General features: G+C 36.4%; 1 protein-coding gene across 1 annotated transcript in view; it reads left to right on the top strand.

Annotated features, from left to right (window-relative positions):
• The window catches only part of LOC127428066 (succinate--CoA ligase [GDP-forming] subunit beta, mitochondrial-like), a 169433-nt gene that overhangs the window by 48989 nt on the left and 95389 nt on the right, over window positions 1-25055 (top strand). Inside the window, exon 3 of the mRNA XM_051676122.1 lies at window positions 22448-22547. Within this exon, the coding sequence (XP_051532082.1) occupies window positions 22448-22547 (100 nt within the window). The remainder of the gene's footprint in view (window positions 1-22447; window positions 22548-25055) is intronic.

Here is a 25055-nt window from a genome sequence, read left to right on the forward strand (position 1 = left end):
TCTGTTGACATTTCAATTATTTGTTGCTTTTCCCCTCCACTCAAACATACACCAAAGAAAGTGAAAGCTGTGTTAGACATTACAACCAGAGTTATTATTATTTTGAATTTTATTTTAGTTTTTATTTCTACATATTTTCAATTTGTCCATTCAATTTAGTTTAGTTTTATCTAAAATTATGGGTGAAATACAGTTAATGTAATTAAATACATTTAAAGTGTTTAATAAATTTAATAAATGGTAATATTAAAACATTTAATAATGCCCATAAAATTAAATACATCAGCATAAATTAAAAACAGAAAGATCAGATACCATAAAAAAAAATAAAATAAATAAATAAAAAAAAATTATATTCTACAGTTCTACACTTCACACTTTTCAGTCCTCCTGCTGTGTCAAGGTGTAGCCTACTTCCCTTAAGTCAAGATCAAACTCACCTTAGGCTGATGTTTGTTCTTTTCACATTATATTTAGTATGGATAATAGGTGAATAGAGACATCTCCCCTCACATTCTTAATTATATTTTCTGACTTTTCTGCAATTGAAATGCAAGTGCCAGCTCTACAGGTAACACACAGAGGTTGCACTACAAACATGTGACAGACTGAGTTGTACAATTTCCTCATATTAGTTTAAATGTCCCTGATACGTAGTACATTTGATTTTGTCTCGATATAGTCAACATTTTCAGTTAGAAATGACGTTGCGTTTAAGCGCGAGTCTGATAAAACATGTTCTATTTAATAATTTGCAGAGTTGGGGAACGTACTTTTTAAAGTGTATTTACATTATTGATATTTCTGGACGAGAGTGGCAGAGCACATCTGGCGAACGGTGATCTTTTTCCCGCACAAAAATACTGCACGGGCGCGTGGGCGAGAGAGTTAAAAAAAGTACTTTGAAAGAGTGCATCCTGCTGCTCTCAGCCAGAATAATCAAATGTAAGGACATATACGTGTGAAAACTGATGCGCAGTATATCAAATACACAATGTATGGTAGTACTACTGTAGAGAGCACATCATTATGAAGACAAAGCCAAATCCTGGACATTTAGAGGCAATTTTGAAATCATTGTGGGATGCTTGTTCTCTTGAAAAAGAGGACATGTCTGGAGAAAAGAGGATGTATGGTCACCCTATGTTACGTTATTTGTTGTTTGTTTGTTTGTATGTTTTCTTATTGCATCACAAATGCCATGGACTCGGCCGGACTCTGAAAAAAATCCCAAGTCCGAAAAGCTCAAGTCCGAGTCAAGTCTGAGTAAAAATGCATCCGACTCTGTGACAAGTCCAAGTCCTTTAAAATTGGACTCCTGACTCGGACTCTATTCAGAGTCCGAACTCGAGTACCCCAACTCTAGAAGGCGGCGTACCCATTTCTCTCTTGTCTTCACGGTTTGATATTGTGCTTGGACAATGAATCAGGAAGGGTAATGAAAGCCTCTCAGCTTCCCCGAGGAAACTTTTCTTATATAATTACTTCGGCCTTCTCTGGTGAGTTTGAAATATGCTTTTTTGGAGCCAGTACAATCTCTCTTGGATTAATCCCTCACAAAATGGATGTTTACCGTGCAAGCAAACTGAGTAGAACCAATTTGTATCTTATTAATGTCTGTGAAATGGACAGTTGATCATCTGAAGAATTAACTCTGCAGAAATAAAATTTAAGGGGCAGACAAGTCAAAGATTTTTTTTAAGTTTTGACAACTTAAATGAGTTGGGCCTGTGTTTATGTAGTGTATGAACAACTAATTAGGCCCCTATTTGATCATCTCGACATGAAAAATCACCTAAGCTTTGTAGGTAACTACTTTCCAAATAACATGTCAGTCAGCTGAAGTATGTTTCGACACTGGTAAATTCTCTGACATTTGTGTTGGCTTTAGCGTGAATATGAGCTTCAGAAAAACGTTACCATGCTCATTGACATTTTGATTACTCAGCAGTATCATTCTGTGAAGCCATACCTATCTCCAATGCACAACTTCCCTGCATGCACCAGCGTGGACATGCTTTCAGCACACAACACATTCATACAGAAAAGACGGATAGCGTGTGGAATTTTTTTGACCACCATTACCTCCCCTGGATCCCTGGGAAAAACAGCCATTCTTTTGCATGTTCATTATTGACGCCATGCAAACCCGAGTCAAACACAATTTTAATTTTGTTTCACCTCACAGGCAAGAACGCTTACAAGCTTTAATATGCCTATACGCACATGCCACACAAGTGGTGCATTTCCATTCTCCGGAGCTGATGTGGGTGGGTGAGATTTGAGGTAAGGTTAATGTGGCACACTCAAGGGCACCGTGAACAGATTTGCCATTTCCAGCAGCAGAAGATGCTCTCACTGCCAGATGTTGTCATGGACAGGCAGAGAATGGAGGACAAAACGGCTATAGGAAAACCGAAGATGATGAAAAAGTATGAAAAATGCTTACAGACAGTCTGAAACGCTAAAAATAGTTATTTTGAGAGGCTGTTTGAGATGGAGATGATTTATGTAAGCAGCATCTCTGTTCTGTGTTCGCTGGATTCATGTGGACCGATGGATGGGATTGTGTTGTCTAAAGATGAAGATAGAGACAAGATACTGACTCCAATTTCATCCAAACTTTAATTACTTCAAATCTGGACTATTTTAAACTTGCAAAGCAGCACTGTATAGATATTCCTCAAGTATTCTGGATAGAGTTTGTACTAAACCCAAGTATTACATTCACCACAACCTGCTTAGCATACAGACTCTCTCAATGGTAAACTTGATAACACTTCCATTTGAAAACATTAGTTAATGCAGAAGGTATCATGAACTAACAATTAGCAATATATATTTACAGCATTTATTATTCTTGGTTAATGTTAGTTTATAAAAATACAATTGTTCATTGTTGGCTCCTGTTAGTTGATAATGCATTAATATTATATTGTATACATATAACTGTATATGTATACAAAGTATTGTTTATGTAAGGAATAATGTACAGTCAGCCGGTTGTTATTACAAAATAAACCCTGACAGGAAGATCAGACCCCAACACGGAGGGGTTTATTTTGCGATAACAACCGGCTGAATGTACATTATCCTGCTTATTACATGGCTACTAACCAAATATATAAATACATGGACATGATCGCATTTAAATTTTGTAATGTGAGAAAAAATAAATCGCTGAACAGCTGAAATCCACTTTGCGTTGGAGTTCCATTGCTGTTTATTTTGTAATTAATGAATGTCTGACTGCTTATTGTGTACCTTATTACAAGACTTCTTGCCAAATAAATAAATAAATGCATATAAAACATTAATTTGACTTGAAATTATTTTATTACCTTACTTGTACAGAATGCAGAGTGATCCGAGAAGCAGGAAAGGTGGCTCGCAAATGCCCGGATGAGCGGTCTGGTATGTGGAGGTGTGGTTGTTTAAAGAGAAATATCAGACTGCTAGATGGCACCATTGACCAATAAGAATCGAGTATTCCAGAGAGCCGTGTAATAATGTTTGTTCACGTTAACTTTTGTTAACAAATGAAACCTTATTGCAAAGTGGTATGGTGAAATGTATAATTTTAAGAAATTTAAGATTAAAGTTTGTAAATTTCCAATTGACTTGAATTGATAAAGTATTTAGAATACAAAATGTAACTTGTACTATTGTATCTATTTAATCATATAGCCACCTTTACTTGGAGACAGTGTAAAAGACAGTATTAAAAAAGCAAGACACATGCCTGTTCTGTTATGACAACAGAGCCAAAGGCTAAAACCTAATCTTGCATTATACTTATTAAACTTATAATTACACTATTCATTGTTTCCTTCAGGAAAAGCATATCTGGTTTTAATGTGGTATATGTAAAAAAAAAAAAAAAAAAAAAAAAAAAAAAAATATATATATATATATATATATATATATATATATATATATATATATAATTCTTACATGCTTGATATTTTAACTGTCTGCAGTGCAAGAGCACAATAAAGCAGGCCAGAATATGGGGTCTGTTTATTATGTGTAGTTTGCAGACAGTACTGATATATATAGTACCTTTACTTTATGCACACTCACTGTTCATTCAGTTTACTTTAGGAAACTGCAAACAAACATCCATTTACATGAGATAAAAATTAAACAAGATATACATTAGCATACAATATTTTTTCTTTGTGCAATTGCATTGTGACACAGTGATAGTAGATTTGAACTCTATCCTTTTAGATGACACATATATGTGGCCAAATGTAAACGGAATGTGCATACCCAATCGAATAACAATCTGATCGATCAAGATGTAAATAGGTCCCTAGTTGTCCTCTCCTCCAGTCTGATTTACATGGCACACAAGAGTTTATGGCGAAACTCTGGCCTTTCCTTTACAACTTTGTGTCACACCTGGCAACACTGAAGAAGGTGGAAGATCATTATGAAGGATTGTGATGAGGAGCAGGTGGATAAATTTAACAAGAACTTGGCTGTCAGTGATGTGGTGACAGCTGAAGTTGAAATAACACACAGTGAAACTTAAGACAGAAGATGTGGCCCTCTCTTATCCACCTGTGCTCTGTTTCCAAGCAGACGGGCTTCATTAGAGTGGAGTTAGAGCCAGATCATTGTACCTCATTGGCTTGTTCCTGTGTAGGAAGGAGTAGACTCTGATGTCTGGATTTGGAAAGCACTGTGGCACAATGGCTTACATAGGTCAAATACTCGTTCTGTCTTAGGCCACAACCACATTAATTTGTTTCATTTGAAAACTCTGTTTTCATTTTTCTAATTGAGTTTTCCAAAGTTTTTGGTAATGGAGGGTGTTTTCGAAATGTTCCATTTTCAGTGTAGCAAAACAATGTTGTAGTGCTATTGAGAGGCATAAACATAGCGAAATCAATGCATAGCAAAATCAAGGTTAATGGAACTTGTCACACATACACAAATATCAGTGTCGGGATTTTAAGAATTTATATTAGATTGTTCAAATAAAAATTGCATTCAAATTGATGTTTTACCCAGCCCTTTCCACTGTTATGGGTAAACGGAGCTCTGCGGGACTATCTGTTTATGTCCAGCCATTGGCAGAAGGGGATTGTTCCAGAAATCATTATTTTTGCATTTCCGTTTATTGTGCTGCTACCCAGATAGCACACATACGTCCCAGAGATGCCTGTTTGAGATCTTTTGATCTGGAAAGCATCACAAATGTACTAAATATCTTAAAAAGATCAGATTTATGATCATTCCAAACCTTAAACGTCTCAAAGACATACTGAATATCTAATAGACATCTGAGAGGTCTAATAGGCGTATTGCAGATGAGCAAACAATGTAAAATAGACGTCTTCCAGATCTAAACACACACATCTAATAGATGTCTGGGAGATGTACGTGTGCTACCAGGGTAGTGGCACAGAAATTAACTCTTTCTGAAGTTTGACCTTTAGGCACACACAATGTTCAACCTAAGAAACAGCATTTCCCCAACTCAGTTCTTCTCTTTAGTGTGTTTCTCTTTGTGTTGACCCATTTTACCATCTTAAACACACATAAGGGATATTGACTCCCCTCTGTTCTTGCTCAGCTGTCTGGAACTGTACAGTCTACCCTCACCACAACCCATTACCGCAGCCCCATTGCTCTCGCAGTGAAATATCAAACAGCAGGGCACCTCTGTGTCTCTTACCCTGCAGTCATGTCCACATGCAGAGAGACATTAGGGACAGGAAACGGTGAAGCAGAAGAAGCAACCCAGCTCTACTGACTGCTGTCATTGCTAAATAAGCTTTAAGTTAATTTGATCTCATTAATGAGGAGTTCCAGGGCTGGGGGGTGTCTGAATTACTGCAATTACTTCCAATGCGACTGAAACTGTACAATCATATTTGTTGCAACATGGAATGTTTTTTTTTTTTTTTTTTTTTTAACATGACAATGGGGCAAAACAGTATGTTAGGGCAAGAAAATATTAGCATTTCACTTCAGTAAACATTAGTTTTTTTGTTTATTTTAAACTCTGGCTCAGAGGGATATTTTTAACTTTTCATTTTTTTGCCCTCATTTTAAATTATAAAATGACAGTAATGCAAATTATACCCTGAATTAACAAAATATGTTAATTTAGCATTCAGTTCAGTTATTTAATGAGATAATCAAATAGTATACTGAACAAACACAATAATAGAAGTTGTTTGTATGTGAAGTCGACCCTTTTGTTAGCTTCACTTAAAGAGCTGATGCCAGTTGTCAAGAAAACAGATTTTTTTGGGGGTCATTAGATATCTAAAACACTGGCACGCAAGTAATGTATGAAATGGGATCTTAATGATGATCCTCATGAAATGTTTTATGTGCTATATTTATTGATAAAAACTATGGCAGTTGTTACTATATGGATTTTATTGTTAGTGACAGGTCTTTGAGAGCTAAAACTGTGTACATTGTGTTTCATAGTAAAAGCAATAAATAAAATCTAAAATAACATTTATCTTTTTTTTTTTTACTTTTTTTTTTTATTCAAACAAAGATGATGTCCAACCTTGTCTCAATGAATTAATGTTACTATAACAAAATTTTGGGAAACTGACTGCCAAGTATTGTCACAGTTTCCTGGTGAAACTAACAACTACAACAACTGTGCGTTTTATTCACTTTCACACAAATCACGAGTACAACAGTTGATTATGAATTTATAAATACTTATTTTTCGCTCTATTACAGATACACTGCTATGTTATGATATCAAAACACATACTATAATGCATCATTTGAAAAACAATACATTTTAATGCTTGTGTTACAGACTCACCTACATTTGCACACTTATTCCAGTGTGATCAGCTTTCACGGTAGCTTACCTCATAGACTGTTGCACTTTGAACTCTGAAGTATGCAGTAGGGCTGCCCCAACCAAAGATTTTCCTAGTCGACTAGTAGGCATTAATTTAAGCCATTAGTCGCATGTTTATGATATTAATTTAATTACTTAAATATATATATTTTGGGGGTCATCAGAAAATGGTTTGAGTTCCAGGGCTGAGAAAGTATAAGTATCACTGCTAACACTGTTCTACATTACAGAGAAATACTAAACCGTAATAATGAGCCTTTAAAATATAAATTTTACAAGCGCACGCACAAAGCAAACCGCAGTGACACCAGCAAAAGCGGTAATAATTCTGAATGTGTCGGAAAAACCAGCAAGGAGACTGTCTGAACATTTTGTTAATTTATGGAGAGAAATGCACATTAGGGTTGTGCCGACAGATGATGATCTCGGGGATCGACAATTGTCAGAGTGATCACCAATAGCTGGTGCCTTTGACTATGTTGACGATATTTGGCTCATTTTCCCATGTATTAAATAATTATTATTATTTATTAGGCTATTATAATTATCAGATTAATATTACAAATAATTTGCCTGTAGACACACAGACACACGCTTGAAGAAACACTTTATTATATTATTAAGAACAGATGACAGAAAAGCCGTCTATGCACATGTATGTTTGTATGGAGGCGTGCAGTCTCGTGGAACACGTGCATGTAAAAGGTTCTCTCTCTTTCTTTGTTTCTGTCTTCTGAATTTTTGTTTTGTTTTTTTGTTGCAAGAACAGTATCGTCTATAAGTGCTGCAAATGACCTCAGACATCTCAGCTCAGGAGGTGTTTTGAGTTCAGTTCACTTTATTTCCACAGAGCAGTTCATTGTGACCAACTCTGCAGCCTATACATCTGTGATTAAAACATAAAATAATACAAAAACACGTTCACCTCGAACCATGATTTATATTTCAGTGATTATTATCATCATTATAATTATTATTTTTACATTTATAATTGTTTTTATTTCTTCATTTGCATAAGTAATTTTCCACCTGCATGTTTAGACGGATTCTTGCCTGACGGTAAATGGAAAGGTGTGTGTGTGTGTGTGTATATATATATATATATATATATATATATATATATATATATATATATATATATATATATATATTATTCTTTTATCACATTATTTTATTTGCTTTTTCATTTTGTTTGGAGTGCAATTTGAATTTAGAAATGTATTTGATTTAAGTTTTTCGTTTTTTAAATAAAATACATTTCCAATGTAAAATCACTAAAGCAAGAATATTCACTGATCCCTCAGCCTGGGGGTTGCTGATGTAATTGGATATTGCTATATGCTGTATGTGTGTGTGTGTGTATGTATGTATGTATGTATGTATGTATGTATGTATGTATATATATATATATATATATATATATATATATAAGCAATATCACACGAGCAAGAGAGCGATATGGCCCTACATCAGCACTGCTGTGATTCGGCCGCAGGCCGAGTGCCTTAGGTAATCACAGCAGTGCTGATTTAGGGCCGTATCGCACGATTGCGAGAGTGATATTGCTTATATACAACAGTTCAATGAACAAGTACATTTAAAAAGATTTGGAAAAACTGAGTATGGTCATAAAAACGCATTTGTGCATGGAACTACTTTATTACACAGCGGATCAGAATCTGCCGTTGCTGGTTCAAACCAAATGATGCGTCCAAGCCTCCGTTAGTAATGCAAAAATTTCACTTCAGAAATAGTATCACGGCTTGTTCTGTTTCTAACAAGTTATTGGATAAACAAGGATGGATGTTTATGTGTGTTTGTGTGTGTGTGTGAGAGAGAGAGAGAGAGAGAGAGAGAGAGAGAGAGAGAGAGAGAGAGAGATGGAGCGTGTGCGATCACCTGTTGCCACTCCCAAGCAGTGATGCCGTCAGCTTTCTGAAGATCAGCTTTCTCAGTGGAAAAGTAGCCGCCCAAGCGGGGGTATTTCTCCCTATTTCGCAGTAACCAGTGCGCAAGAGTCTTTCACTATAGAAACCGCAATGTCCTCCGCCATTTTAAACAGTGTGTCCACTGGAAAGTCCGATAAGAGATAAGCGCCTTCAGTTTGTTTAATTAATTAGTGTGTTGTGTCTCTCAGCTGTGATGAGCCGTAATGCTGAAGTTGTTTGTTTAAAGTGGTTTAAAGCTATTTCCTAGATTTAGTAGTGATACATGCGATCACGGAGTGTTGTATGTAAGTACTAGCTGACGTGGATTCACTTCACTTCACCTAACTGGCTCATATTACACATAAAAATGATCTTTTGCCACCACCTGCTGGCTAACATATATAATGTAAAAAAAAATAAAAAAATACATACAATACAAACAGTAGCTCTTAACACATCTGCACTGATCTTACACTTTAGTTTAGAACGGCACGAACACAAGTGGAGTGATACACACTGTGAAGCGTCAGAGTGCTGATGGTGTCAGACCATCAGTGCTCATGGAATGTCTCTCGTCCAATCAGATTTGAGGACCGGAACTAACTGTTGTGTGTGTGTGTGTGTGTGTGTGTGTATATATATATATATATATATATACAGTTGTGCTCAAAAGTTTGCATACCCTGGACAGAAATTGTGAAATTTTGGCATTGATTTTGAAAATATGACTGATCATGCAAAAACACTGTCTTTTATTTAAGGAGAGTGATCATATGAAGCCATTTATTATCACATAGTTGTTTGGCTCCTTTTTAAATCATAATGATAACAGAAATCACCCAAATGGCCCTGATCAAAAGTTTACATACCCTTGAATGTTTGGCCTTGTTACAGACACACAAGGTGACACACACACAGGTTTAAATGGCAATTAAATGTTAATTTCCCATACCTGTGGCTTTTTAAATTGCAATTAGTGTCTGTGTATATATAGTCAATGAGTTTGTTAGCTTCTCACGTGGATGCACTGAGCAGGCTAGATTCTGAGCCATGGGGAGCAGAAAAGAACTGTCAAAAGACCTGCGTAACAAGGTAATGGAACTTTATAAAGATGGAAAAGGATATAAAAAGATATCCAAAGCCTTGAAAATGCCAGTCAGTACTGTTCAGTCACTTATTAAGAAGTGGAAATTTCGGGGATCTCTTGATACCAAGACAAGGTCAGGTAGACCAAGAAAGATTTCAGCCACAACTGCCAGAAGAATTGTTCAGGATACAAAGAAAATCCCACAGGTTTCCTCAGGAGAAATACAGGCTGCTTTGGAAAAGGACGGTGTGGTTGTTTCAAGGAGCACCTAACTGGCTCATATTACACATAATAAGACTGCAGGAAGGGTACCACATGAGGGAGGAGGATATCTTCCCAGTAACACACAGCGTTGAGATTGCCTGCAATGACAACAAGCTCAGTCCGATGATGCTGTGACACACTGCCCCAGACCATGACGGACCCTCCACCTCCAAATCGATTCCTGCTCTAGAGTACAGGCCTCGGTGTAACGCTCATTCCTTCGACGATAAACGTGAGTCCGACCATCACCCCTGGTGAGACAAAACCACGACTCATCAGTGAAGAGCACTTTTTACAGTCCTGTCTGGTCCAGCAAAAGTGGGTTTGTGCCCATAGGCGATGTTGTTGCCGGTGATGTCTGGTAAGGACCTGCATTACAACAGGCCTACAAGCCCTCATTCCAGCCTCTCTCAGCCTATTGCGGACAGTCTGAGCACTGGTGGAGGGATTGTGCATTCCTGGTGTAACTCGGACAGTTGTTGTTGCCATCCTGTACCTGTCCCGCAGGTGTGAAATTCGGATGTACCGATCCTGTGCAGGTGTTGTTACACGTGGTCTGCCACTGCAAGGACGATCAGCTGTCCTTCCTGTCTCCCTGTAGCGCTGTCTTAGGTGTCTCACAGTACGGACATTTTATTGTCCTGGCCACATCTGCAGTGCTCATGCCTCCATGCAGCATGCCTAAGGCACGTTCACGCAGATGAGCAGGGACCTTGGGCATCTTTCTTTTGGTGTTTTTCAGAGTCAGTAGAAAGGTCTCTTTAGTGTCCTAAGTTTTTATAACAATGACCTTAAGTGCCTACCGTCTGTAAGCTGTTAGTGTCTTAATGACCGTTCCACAGGTGCATGTTCATTAATTGTTTATGGTTCATTGAACAAGCATGGAAAACATTGTTTAAACCCTTTAAAATAAAGATCTGTAAAGTTGTTTGGAATTTTACCAAATTATCTTTAAAATACAGTGTCCTGAAAAAGGGACATTTCTTTTTTTGCTGAGTTTAGTTGTTGCTCCTAGAAGTACAAGGTGAAGAAATAGGTTCTCATAGTTTTTTTTAACAGAATATGCATATTGAACACAAACATTGCAAGAGCTTTCTCAAAATCAACATACTCCAGTCTGATTGGCTAGCTACGCAATTTCTGGGAGGATTGGTGCACAGGTTTTTATCAGTCAGATGGGAAACAAACTCAACTAGTCCGACAGACATGAGCTGCATGTAAAAACCGCTCTGGTGAAGAAATGTAGTATTTTGAGCAATTTAAGTTGTGCTGTCATAGGTGATGGTGCAGGTCTCATGCCTGGAGCTCCAGGCAGTTCCTGGAGAGAGAAATGTCCGGATCAAGTTCATATATCATCTTAAGGTGTAACTTGATGTGTAGCTTCAGGTTAAACAATCAAAAAAGGCAGTTTTGTTTCTTTAAGGCATTTGAAGTGTCACTCTGGTGATGGGTGAGACGGTATTTTCAACATGAGTATGTCGTGCTCGTTTGTTGAATTGTAAGATGTTGCAAGGTTGGTATAACAAGAACCTGCATGGTATATAAACTAATTTCAAAGCCATAAAGCCACAGGCCATAGGCTTCCTCTACTTTTTAATTTTCAGTTCGCATCATTAATCTGTGGAAAACAAATGGATGCTGTAAATTAAAGTGCACCATTTGGCATGAACATCACTCCAGCACTGGCTAAATAAACATAACTGACAAGTGATGGATTGCACATAATGTACTGAAAGTCTGGACACAGTGCAGTATTTGGTGATTGGATAGTAATGGTGATAAACGTAATACAGTCCAAAAGAATCCAAATGTGTGAGACCACATTGAAAATCTGGGATTAAAATTATAATTTAAAACTATGTAAACACACTTTTTGACAATGAGCATGTTAACTATTTTGTACAAAAGTTCTTTTGTTCTGTACGTCCATTGAAGTGCACAAAGATGCTCTTTGGAATATTTTTACACCGTTCTGGTGTAACATGAATCATCAGGAATTTTTTACAAACTTGGGGAATCCATGCCAGTTTGAGTGCATGTTGTCATTAAAGCAAAAGAAAGAACAATACAAATGCATTCTGATTTGCAGTCAATTTTGAAATCTGCTTTTTGACTTAATCATAATGCTGATAATATAGTCGTAATGGAAAAAAAGCAAAATAAAAAAAAAAAAAAAATATTACTGGTCTCAGATTGGTCTGACTGTTGGACTCCACAGTATATTTTTTATATATATTTATATGCGTTCATTATAGCAATTGTTAAAATCAAATTTAGTCATTGAAAAGTTTTACTCCTTAAGAAATGGATTATAGTTTTGAAACATATGTATAAAATCATGACCACTCACATAAGATGAGGACTCTTGTCATATCAGTAACCTTATAAAAGCTTTTTTATTCTAACTGTGGCAGGGGTGCCCTCATGAGGGCTGCCATTTTATAATCACATGATCAGCCGACTACTACTCTCTTAGGGTGTGTTCACACTTGTAGTTCGGTTCTCTTGGTCCTCTTGGTCCGGACCAAAAAAGAAAATGATACATTTTTAGTCCTTGTTCGCTTAGCATTCACACTGGCATTTTTAACACCAAACCTAACGATACAAAACCAAAGGCATCAGGAAAAAGTCACAACCTGATTGGACAGCTTTTATGACGTATATTTTTTGACGGAACTAGCAGAACATCCGAAACAATGCTGGCTGCTGGGCTAAATGCACTCGTTAGATTTATATATGAATATATGGTGGTATTTTTACCAGCTGAGAACAAACGAAGAGCTAATAAAATGTGTAAAGGAGTCAAAACAGCACCTGGAATTCCTCCGTTGCACACACAAATGAGGATATGCTGCAAGGACGGCTGACGGCGGTTCCGACGCCGAACTGTAATGGGCAAAATAGCTCCTATGATGAGAAGAACAAGATATACCTGAAGTCAGTATTAGGCAAATCACTTCCTGTTTTTGGTCTGTTTAGACTAGTCTTTGGTCTGTCTAGTCTTTGGTCCATGTTGCGTTCATATGTCAATCAAACCGCACCAGAGATCGTTTGGAAGCGGACCGAGACCCACTATTCAGGCGGTCTCGGTACGCTTGTTTGGTGCGCACCAAGGTTCGGGTGACAGCGTTCACACTTGTTCAAATCAACCGCACTAACAGAGCAATCGCACCAGAGTTCGATTTAATCTAACCAAACCTGCCAAGTGTGAACACACCCTTAATCTCAGTCATCTCAATCTTGTTATTGGACACTTTCACTCTTGGATTAAACTAATCATGGCTGATTGTGAATTTCTACAATGGCATCTGTAACTGAAAACTATTGATTTTGAATGATGCTGCATCCACACCACTAGGTGTCACTGTAAGTCCAAGATGACATGAACAAAAAGTTACTGAGTGCACCTTTAAGTTAAATCACAATGCAAAAATGTTTTGTATGTTACAGTATCATGTCTGATGACTTAAAAGTCTTGTTGTTTTGTCTTATAAAATTTGCCATCTAATTGTTTGCTAATTTATTATTAAACTCAAGTCTAATGTTTTATATCTGTTAGTTTCAGTAGCCACATTTTACACAATCAACATGTTAAATTGACTTGGAAGCCTAAAATTTCTGGTATAATTATCACATTTTATTATTCACACAATATCACCAAATTGCTGTTTTATGGATATAATCTTTAAATTTAGTAGCGTAATCAGTTTTATCAATCTCAAAAACATTTGTGAACTTCACAGTAAAACTGAGTAAAATGAATAAAAATGACATGATGAAATAAAACTCTGAGCCTAATCCTAGTTTTGCAAATAGTGGGGTGCTTTTATTTAAAGCTGAATGCAAAATGCTGGGTTTTTCAGGGTTGAATTTAGAATGGCACAATCGTACTGTATATCTGGAGTGCTTGTGCAACAATCGGGCTTCCCTCGTTATGCGTACTTCAGAGAGAGCACCTCTCGATACTGTGGCACAGTTTGCCATTTCCAATGTAAACATGAAAAGTAATTATGTTATGTATTGCAATTATGTAATAAACTAACTTCTTGCATGTGGCTTATCGGATTCGTCAGCCAGCACCGAAGACCATTTTTGACCAGGAAAATCCCTGCAAAGTTGATTTTGCCGCAGTTCTGTGGCAAATAATTACATTTATACAGTTGTGCATTCCTGCACATTTGCCTACAATTAATTGCATCAGCTCCGTTAAGAATGTGGTTATTGGCTCGAACTATTTTATGCAGACATTTAACATTACAATGTCCTAACCTTAAACCATTAATGTTAAAATAGCATCAATACTATAGGAGCTGTCAATATGTGACAGCTCCCGTAGTTTCACTGTCAGTTTTTTCCAGCTGAACACTCAGTCCATGTACAACTCTGTCATTCATTTTATTGCCTCTTTCTCTTTCTTTCACTCTGTCTTAGCTCCATATCACTGTAATCTCTGACTCCTGTTGTGCTGATCTCATGTGCAGTAGTGTCCTGTCTAGGGATGCACCGATACCACTTTTTCTCTTCCGATTCTGATATCGGAAATCTCAATATCGGCCGATACCAATCTCAATCCAATACCAGTGTTGTTTTTTGCATAATCAGTTTAGAATATCTTTACATTATTGTGTGGAACTAATTGGGAATACTCTTTAATATGTAAAGAAACACAAACCTCTAACTACACATTATTTCAATATAAATGTATTGCTTATTGAGAAACTCTTTATTATTAACTAGTATACTGGATATTGTAGCAGCAAAATTACCAGTAATTCCAGTCTTCAAGTCTTCAGTAGAAAAGAAACCAGTGTTTTATTTTTATTTTTTTCAAAAATGTTTCAACTTGCATCTGGACTTTAAAGGATTCAGGATCTCTTTTTTGTTCAATTTAGTTGTAAGATATCAGTCCACTTTTCATTCACACAGTGATTTTTTGGAACCCATTCAACTTAAATATTGTTATAAATTGTAAACAAATACTAATGATGACAATAATAATAATAAATTGTTATTATTATTATTGACTTTTAATTTTAAATACAACAGTAATATATTTAAATCATGCACTTTTTAAACCCTCACACTTTTATTTTGACATTCTAAACTCTCCAGGAAGTCCTGTATGTGTCTGTTTGTAGGCAAGTTCACAGTAGTTTAATTCGCTTCTTATTCAAATTCTGGTAAAATGCACCTCCGGTGCCGTTCTAAATGCATATTATAAGTGAACCGAATTATTGAGCTTCTACATCTGAGATGCTGTTCTTAAGTAGCGCTCAGATATTGCGGACCACTGTGAAGGCTAAAAATAGCCACGGTTGCATCATCAGCCTGTGCGTGAGTTTGTGTCAACAGAGCAGCACCATTTACTAAAGCGCTGGTGCGCGCATACTATATATTTGCTTATTAAACACAGCCTTGTGATTCACAGAGCTATCGCACGTCTTCAAGTGGCTTTGCACGAGTAAAATGCACAAGTCATATGTACTGCTTTAATGGTGTTTTACTGGTTCTTTTATGTCATTTTTGGAGCTTGACAGTAACGAACATGACTAACACACAGTATCGGATTTGGATCGGGCTCGTCGGACCGATACCCGATCCGTCTAAAAGCTTCAGAATCGGAGCCGATACCAATCCAGGTATCGGATTGGTGCATCCCTAGTCCTGTCTAACACTCTAGATCATAACTCTTGCTGGGACGAGAGGTGTTCTGTTAAGTCTTTTCCCACATCAGCCTCTCAGCTGTTGTTTTGTTATATCTCTCTTAGTTTAGAGTAAGTGTTCCAACGACTTCCCTATCTCTGTTTTGGTGACTTCTTTGTTCTTATCCCTCTCGGTCACATACATGATCAATGCTATCAGCTCTGTGTGGCAGAGATAAATTATGCATGAGCTCATATCAGCGGTGGAGTTTTAGAGTTGTTGTGATAGTGAGTCTTTATCAGCACATAAAGTGTAAACTCTCCTGTCATCATGTTCACAAAGCAGTATGGCTCTTTAAAGAGTAGTGCAACCAAAAAGGAAAATTTGTCCAATCACCCTCAGGGCATTCCGTATGACTTTCTATATTCTGCAGAACACAAAAGGAGAAATTTTAATAAACATCTCTCATTTACATTGGCCCATGTTCATGTGAGAACTTGCATTGTTACAGTTTTTCTCAATCGATTTGGCACATTTACTGAAACAAACTTACAATTGTCAAAACTAAGTACAATCCTCACATCACGTGGTACATTCATCACACCACTCTGTGACCTGCAAAAGATGATTACTCAATCAAAATAATTAACTCATGTTTCAAATGTAAATAAATCCATCAATGAATAAATCATTGTCATCAAAACAAAAGGTTCCTTTATCATTGCTTAGACTAAGCAATGCAAAGACATCTTGTCAAATGACAGTGTACTCTGAAAGTGTGATATTTACCCACTATGTAATATTGTCCAGTTGCTAACATTGTATATGTAGGCAGCTGAATATTATTGATGTCAAAAAGTCATGGCACACACTATACTTTCAACAAAACTAGGGATGCACCGATCCGATGCGTGGATCGGTATCGGCTCTGATACTGAAGCTTTTAGACGGATCGGATATCGGTCCGATGAGCCCGATCCAAATCCGATACTGTGTGTTAGTCATGTTCGTTACTGTCAAGCTCCAAAAATGACATAAATCGGTATCGGTATTGGCCAATACTGAGATTTCTGGTATCGGAATCGGATTGGAATAGAAAAAGTGGTATCGGTGCATCCCTAAACAAAACATTTATTCAAACATTTCTTATTTTCATTCTATGTACACACTTTACAGCCAACCGAAAATACGTAAAAAAATAAATAAATAAATAATAATAATATATATATATATATATATATATATATATATATATATATGTATACCTCATGGGTCTTCCAATCTCCCCTCTCTGTCTGGCCACATCATTTCATCTACATCACACCTGATATCCTCTCTTGCAATGCAACGAGGGAAAAATCTTTTGGCATGACACAGCCACCCCGTACAACAATCTGCTGTGATATCCTCACAACCAGGATCCATTGCACCCAGTAAGGACAACTGGTCATGAGGATGGTGATCATAGACCTTCCATCTCCATGCAGAAAAGAACTCCTCAATGGGATTTAGGAATGGGGAGTATGGTGGGAGAAACTCCATCAAAAAACGTGGGAGGGCAACAAACCATTCCCTGACTGTATTTGAATGATTGAAACTTACGTTGTCCCAAACTATAACATACGTTGGCAAGTCATTTCTTTCCAACCCCCTCTCATTCTCAGGAATGAGATCCCTGTAAAGAGTTTCCAGGAAATTGAGGAGACATTGTGTGTTATAGGGCCCAATGATGGGAATATGGCTGAGTTCCCACATATGGCGGCACACATTGTAATGTTCCCTCCACGCTGGCCTGGCACATCAACAGTGGCTCGGTGACCAATACTATTACGGCCACGTCTCCTTACTTTGGTTAAGTTGAATCCTGCCTCATCAACATACACAAAAATGTGTGGGGATTCATCAGCCTCCAGCTTCATCACTCTCTATAAAAGAGAGTAAAGCAATTTAGGAAATAATTTACAGTAGATATTGTAAATCATACAGTTATACATATCCCACATTGTGTAACATATTCAGCATATACAGGTTGTACTTGTCAATACTGAAAGACAAGAAGATTGCAGCACTGTGTTTGGTTGCTCTAAATTGTGAGGAAATTGAATTGTTCCCAATCTAGCCTAAACCTATCCATCTGACAACTATTACAACAATACCACATAACTATTATGTATCTAATATACAGTTGTGCTCAAAAGTTTGCATACCCTTGAAGAACTGGTAATATATGTACCATTTTTAAAGAAAACATGAGTGAGCAGGCAAAACACATTTCTTTTATTTCTTATGGGATTCATATTCAACTGTAGGTTAGAACATAATGGCACAATCATAAAACAAAACATGGCAACAAAGAAAAAAATGAAATGACCCCTGTTCAAAAGTCTGCATACCCTTAGTTCTTAATACTGTGTATTGCCCCCTTTAGCATCAATGACAGCGTGCAGTCTTTTGTAATAGTTGTTTATGAGGCCCCAAATTCTTTCAGGTGGTATAGCTGCCCATTCGTCTTGGCAAAATGCCTCCAGTTCATGCAAAGTCTTTGGTCGTCTTGCATGAACCGCACGTTTGAGATCTCCCCAGAGTGGCTCGATTATATTAAGGTCAGGAGACTGTGATGGCCACTCCAGAACTGTCATTGTCGTGCTGGAAAGTCCAAGAGTGTCCCATGCGCAGCTTTCGTGCAGAAGAATGCAAATCGTCTGCCAGTATTTTCTGATAACATGCTGCATTCATCTTGCCATCAATTTTCACAAGATTCCTCATGCCTTTAGAGCTCACACACCCCCCAAAACATCAGTGAGCCACCACCATGCTTCACAGTGGGGATGGTATTCTTTTCACTATAGGCCTTGTTGTCCCCTCTCCAAACATAGCGCTTATGGTTGTGACCATAAAGCTCTATTTTGGTCTTGTCACTCCAAATTACAGTGTGCCAGAAGCTGTGAGGTGTGTCAAGGTGTTGTCGGGCATATTGTAACCGGGCTTTTTTGTGGCATTGGCTCAGTAAAGTCTTCTTTCTGGCAACTCCACAATGCAGTTCATTTTTGTTCAAGTATCGTCATATTGTGCTCCTTGAAACAACCACACCGTCTTTTTCCAGAGCAGCCTGTATTTCTCCTGAGGTTACCTGTGGGTTTTTCTTTGTATCCCGAACAATTCTTCTGGCAGTTGTGACTGAAATCTTTCTTGGTCTACCTGACCTTGGCTTGGTATCAAGAGATCCCTGAATTTTCCACTTCTTAATAAGTGATTGAACAGTACTGACTGGCATTTTCAAGGCTTTGGATATCTTTTTATATCCTTTTCCATCTTTATAAAGTTCCATTACCTTGTTACACAGGTCTTTTGATAGTTCTTTTCTGCTTCCCATGGCTCAGTATCTAGCCTGCCCAGTGCATCCACGTGAGAGCTAACAGACTCATTGCCTATTTATACACAGACACCAATTGCAATTTACAAAGCCACAGGTGTGGGAAATTAACCTTTAATTGCCATTTAAACCTGTGTGTGTCACCTTGTGTGTCTGTAATATGGACAAACATTCAAGAGTCTGTAAACTTTTGATCAGGGCCATTTGGTTGATTTCTGTTATCATTATGATTTAAAAAGGAGCCAAACAACTATGTGATAATAAATGGCTTCATATGATCACTATCCTTAAATAAAAGACTGTTTTTTTGCATGAACAGTAATATTTTCAAAATCAATGCCAAAATTTCACAATTTCTGCCAGGGTATGCAAACATTTGAGCACAACTTTATGTGTGACAGGTTATTTTGATTGTTGGTTGTTCTATTTAGCATGTAGGGATTTACACAATGAACATGTGTGTAATTGCATTTTAGAGTAATATCATTCAATAGCAAATGAATGGAAACTATTTTGATCTGCACGGCTTACTCAATGCATTTTGTGCCAAAGCAATTATAAATGACTATAGTCATGTGAACAAATTACCTAATGTTCATATAGTTAGTCATATAGTTTGACGAAATTTAATAGTCATTCGACGATTGTGCCAAAGCGATTGAGAAAATCTGTAAGTACTAAAACTGACTTAAAAATGATTTAGACACTGAGGAGACATAAATCTCCTCAATCTCCTCATAAACTTGCTCTTCCTCTTGTAATGAAGAGATTTCTCTTTCCTCTTCCTTTTTGTTTTATTTCCCAGTTGCCTGCAGGACACATCTCTTCAAGTTGCTTTGAACTTATTTTTAATTCTCCACCATGACAGCCTTTTATGATCATTTGAAGACGTTAATGACTTTGTGAAGTCATTATACCATGTGCCAATTCAGTGTCCCTGTGGCAGCCTGTAAGGCGATGAGACTTTGGCTGGGTGTGTGCTGTGTAAATCTGACATGATTTAAAACTCATTCTGATCCTTGGCCATAAACTTGTTAAACGCTTATGACACCAAACAGAATATGTTTCCACAAGGGACTTCATTGACTTACCTTTGACCTTTTGTGATTCAGTTTATGATGCTGCAATGCATTTTTCCTCTCTCTTTTGTTCTCTCTTCTTAATTTATGTATATTATTTACTGTTAGCTTTAGTTTCCTTTTTTATTTATCTTAGTATTAAAGTGCTCAAGGTTATTGTAAAATTGCAATAAAAACTTTTGGATGCTAAAGCCACATTTAAAATGTACAAATTGTTTTGCATTAAATAAAAAAAATAAAAAAACAAACAAAAAAAAAAATATATATATATAAATACACACACTTTTTTTTTTTTACTGTAACACTTTACAATGAGGTTACATTCATTAACATTAGTAAATGCATTTGAACTAATGAACAATTTATTTTTACAGCATTTATTTCTTTGTGTTAATATTAGTTACTAAAAATACAATTGTTCATTGTTAGTTTATGTTAGTTCATTGTGCATTAACTAATGTTAAAAGTTGCAACTTTGGATTTAAAAAATGTATCAGTATATGTTAAAACTTAACATTAACGGAGATTAATAAATGCTGTAAATGTATTGTTCATTGTTATTCCATGTTAACTAATGTTAACAAATGCAACCTTATTGTAAAATGCTACCAATTAAACCAAGTGGCATCTGCAAACAATTAATGCTTGACCTTTTCTCAGAACTAACTTTTGAGCCTTTTTTGGAATAACTTTTATCCAGCTGATCCCAAGGAAATTTTAGTGGACATATGAAGTCAGTTCACACAGATGCCCTAGCAGAGTAACAACAGGTGTAGTTCATCACATTAACTGTGAAAGAATATCTCCAAATACTTCTGGAGTTTTTTGGTATTATTTGAAGCTAACAAAAACGTTTTTCTTTTTTTTTTTTTTTTATGCCTTTTGGTTTTATATATGGTATTGTAATGCAATGACATGAATACATGTTTAAGTGTGACTAAAGTATAAAGTGTGTCCAAAAATACTTTTTGGGGCCTCTGTATATTACATAATGCAATATGTAAATCACACACCCTGGTACAGTTTTAAAAATCATTATCAAGGTAATGTTTCTCTGAGGTTCTTCGTAATAACATAAAAGTAACTCTACAGTGTATGGCCCTGTTTCACCAGATTCGATAATGATTAATACCACAATATTGATCAAATGTTTCAACAAAGCGCCTCATGACAAGCTATTATTTCCTCAGCTGCGAGCTTCCATCTCTGTGAGATTTCCATGATGAAAGAAATTATGACTAAATTGCCAACCGCCATGGAAGACACGTCATAAACATGCCTTTGGAGATCAGCTTAATATCTGTAATCAAATTACTGCTGAAAATACACACTCCTCTTCCCAGACTCATTTCTTTTTATTTGCTTGTTTATCTGAATATTTTTTGAGGCTCTTTGCTGTGGGATGAGTTGACAGTACCTCTAGATTAAGTTTTAAATTAAGCAAACTGGCTGGAAGTAAAGGAATTTCATTAATTAGTTTCTAAGGTATTGGGTGGCAAATGTTACTGGCTAAAAACTTTTTTGTGGAGCGCGGAAAGCTGGATACCATGTTAAACTGCATTCAGTTTTGTCTTATGGAACTTCGTCAGAGTAGACATCATATTTAATTTGACAAAATGAAGCTGTGAGGAATATCTTAGTATTGATCATTCAGCTGACAAAATATTGAAAATGCATCTTAGCAAAAAAATAAAAATAAATAAATAAATAAATATTCCAGCAAACAAACAATTTAACATGAGTTGTGAAAAATTAGATGTGGTCTAGGACATAAACATAGTTCAGCCCATAAAACACATTGCACCTCTATTCCTCACAGCCTCGTTTTCTTTCACGTCAAATTAAATATGATATCTACCAAGACTAAGGTCGATTGGAGAGATTTTTATGCTAAAGAAATCCATATCCAGTACTTTTTTTTTTTTTTTTTTTAATGAGCACAGAAACAAGATAGACATAAAGAATTCAATTAATAGCTGCAATTGGCATGTTGTGACCTGACTCATGCACTGCTCATGCATTAAGTTCTTCATCAATTAAACAGAGGCCATGCATTTGCTCATGATATGTAACTTTGTTATATAGTTCACATGCATTTCATAATTTGCATATCACATATTCACATATCTCAAATTATGGCATGTCTTCTCTCTAACAAAATCCATGTTTTTATTTTGTATCTTTTGGCTTTAACCCTATCCATCCTTTCTTTCATTTTAGATGCAAGGGAGATTGTCCTGAAAGCTCAGATTTTAGCAGGAGGAAGAGGCAAAGGAGTGTTCGACAGCGGCCTGAAAGGAGGGGTGCATTTAACAAGAGAGTGAGTTCCTGCATAGACCCATTTTCTGTGGATGAATAGATCTTGAATTCCTATCTTTCATTCCTTTTAAAACATAGACCATTGCTTGACACTCTGCATTTCTCACCAAGAAAATAAGAGCAACATATCACACTGCCCTCTGCATTTGCACGTGCCCTCAAAACTCAGTTATAGTATAGGATGATGGATTTCTCAGCTGTTTGTAGCTTCAGTAGCAATGAACAAATTATAAGTGTAAAAGAAACTGTAAAAATGTTGTGTAAAAAAACCCTTGAGAATGAAGGAGACATGTGCAATATAGCAATCTCTGAAAGCCAGAGCAGAAACTTTAGCAGAAAGCCATGCGGTTTCCTCAAGTAGGCGCTGATTTATGACTGAGTGCCCACGTCGTGTATCACTGTCACTGTAGTGTACTTTCGGGATGAAGAGAATCATCTAGAGAAAGCATTCTGAACCGCAGCCTGATCTGTTTTATCTAGCAAATGAGCACAGCACTTTTTACGTCCCTGAGAGATCGGCAAGGTAACACTTTACAATAAGGTTCCATTCGTTAACATTACTTAAAGCTGCACTATGTAAGATTTTTTGTTTAAAAATGAACAAATTGCCATTATTGAGTAAGTACATAAACAATCAGTGTTCAAAACAATGTCCTTACCTTACCCCGATTTACTACAGTAAGCCAATAAAAATGATTTGTATTTTGAGCTGTCGGGTCGGATTTGGTACGAAACTGCTGGCTTATGTCGTTCCTCTTTGCGTCATTACATCATGTCCATAAAAACAGGAAAGAAGTACCGGCTGTCTCGTCTTCTGTCCGAGGACGCTGTTCAGTTCAGTCAGTCACAGTCACACAGTCCAGGAGAGCAGCGCTGCAGTCTGGATGGATGTTTATCTGTTATCCGTTTGGCGAGGTTGTTTACCTGCTATAATGCTTGGATACAGTATGTTGTCTGGTAGGCTGGGTAGGGTTGTAATGCTTTTATGAATCGAACATTACCCGTGTGTTTACTGATTGCGATGTATCTACGTTGTGCTGTGAAGTTATGTTACTAAATGTATGACTTCTGAAATTGACTTCTTGTCATTGTTATATTTAAGCATATTATTTTCATATTTAATAAAGTATATTTTATCCCCATCATTTTTGAATCTTCGTTTTATGTTTTTAGTTTACAGTGTTATTACAGTTTCACTTGCTTTATCAACTGAGGCTGTACCAATATTAGTTTTTCGTTTTAGTCATAGTTTGTCTTTTGACAAAAATGTCCTTTAAAAATAGTTAATTTTAATTTTTATTCAGTTTTACTAACTGAAGTGTTAGCAATTCTTCATACTTTAGAGACGTATTAATTTTCCGTGAAAGGATACATTGTGTGTAGTGTTTCTTATGGAAACCACGTATTCACAATGCAAGTTACTCAATGCATATTCTGACTTGCGCGTTGTTTCTCTGTGTTGATGTAAGCTGTTCCATAAATGTTGTGGATATATTGATGAATCTCGTGTATAAATAGGATGTGTTTGAATGAGGTATTTACCCCATTTTAAAGCAGATCATTTTGCTTGTGTTAGCGCGTTCAACTCACGCAGCTCAAGCGGAGAAATCCCTAACATACTGTCTGGATTAATGGATACAATTTATGCATATCTAATATCTTCTATATACAGACTCTCAAGAAGTTTCTTTTTCTGTTTATATCTTGCACTGTTAATATCTTGCAGTATAATTTTTATTGTCATATTTTCGTCAACAAACTTTTTCGTCAGTGATTTCATTGACGAGATTAACACTGGGCTGTACATAATGTAAAAAATAATGAATTCTTCCATTGAACTTGTATCAGCCATCACGAGTTTCAACTCTTAAATTGATAAATGTTGTACAATACAAACATTAATAGTAGATAAAACATATAGTAGAATAATCATATTAAAATATGCTGGTAACTGGTGGTGGTTTGTTATCATTGTAAAAGCGCTTTGAGTGTACTGTCAGAAAAGTGCTATACGTGTAAAATTAATAAATTCAAAATATACAAATGAGAGTGTTATTTATCTTCACCAAAGCAAGTAATATTTCATTTTTAAATGTTTAATCGTTTAGTAAAAAGCAACGTGTAAATAGCACGTTATGACTCCAGCTCTGAATATCTTCCAGTCATGATCACACACAGGCAATAAGCTCAAATCATGAGTTTCATCCGCCAGAGCAGTATTGTTGAAACACTACGGACGTAAAGAGTTCTTCTGCAAATTGCTTGCAATTCTAAATTTTAACCACATATGTCGCTAAAGAGCACAAAGTTATGTAGTGCATTTTTAATGCATTAAGTAGCATGAACTAACAATTAACAATATATTTTTCTTGCAGCATTTATTAATCTTTGTAAATGGTAGTTAAAAAAAAATACTATTGTTCATTGTTAGTTCATGTTAGTTCATAATGCATTAACTAATGTTTACTAAAGCAACTTTTGATTTAAAAAAAAAAGTATTAGTATATGT

The sequence above is a fragment of the Myxocyprinus asiaticus genome, chromosome 37, assembly GCF_019703515.2.
Source record: "Myxocyprinus asiaticus isolate MX2 ecotype Aquarium Trade chromosome 37, UBuf_Myxa_2, whole genome shotgun sequence".
Classification (NCBI taxonomy): domain Eukaryota; kingdom Metazoa; phylum Chordata; class Actinopteri; order Cypriniformes; family Catostomidae; genus Myxocyprinus; species Myxocyprinus asiaticus.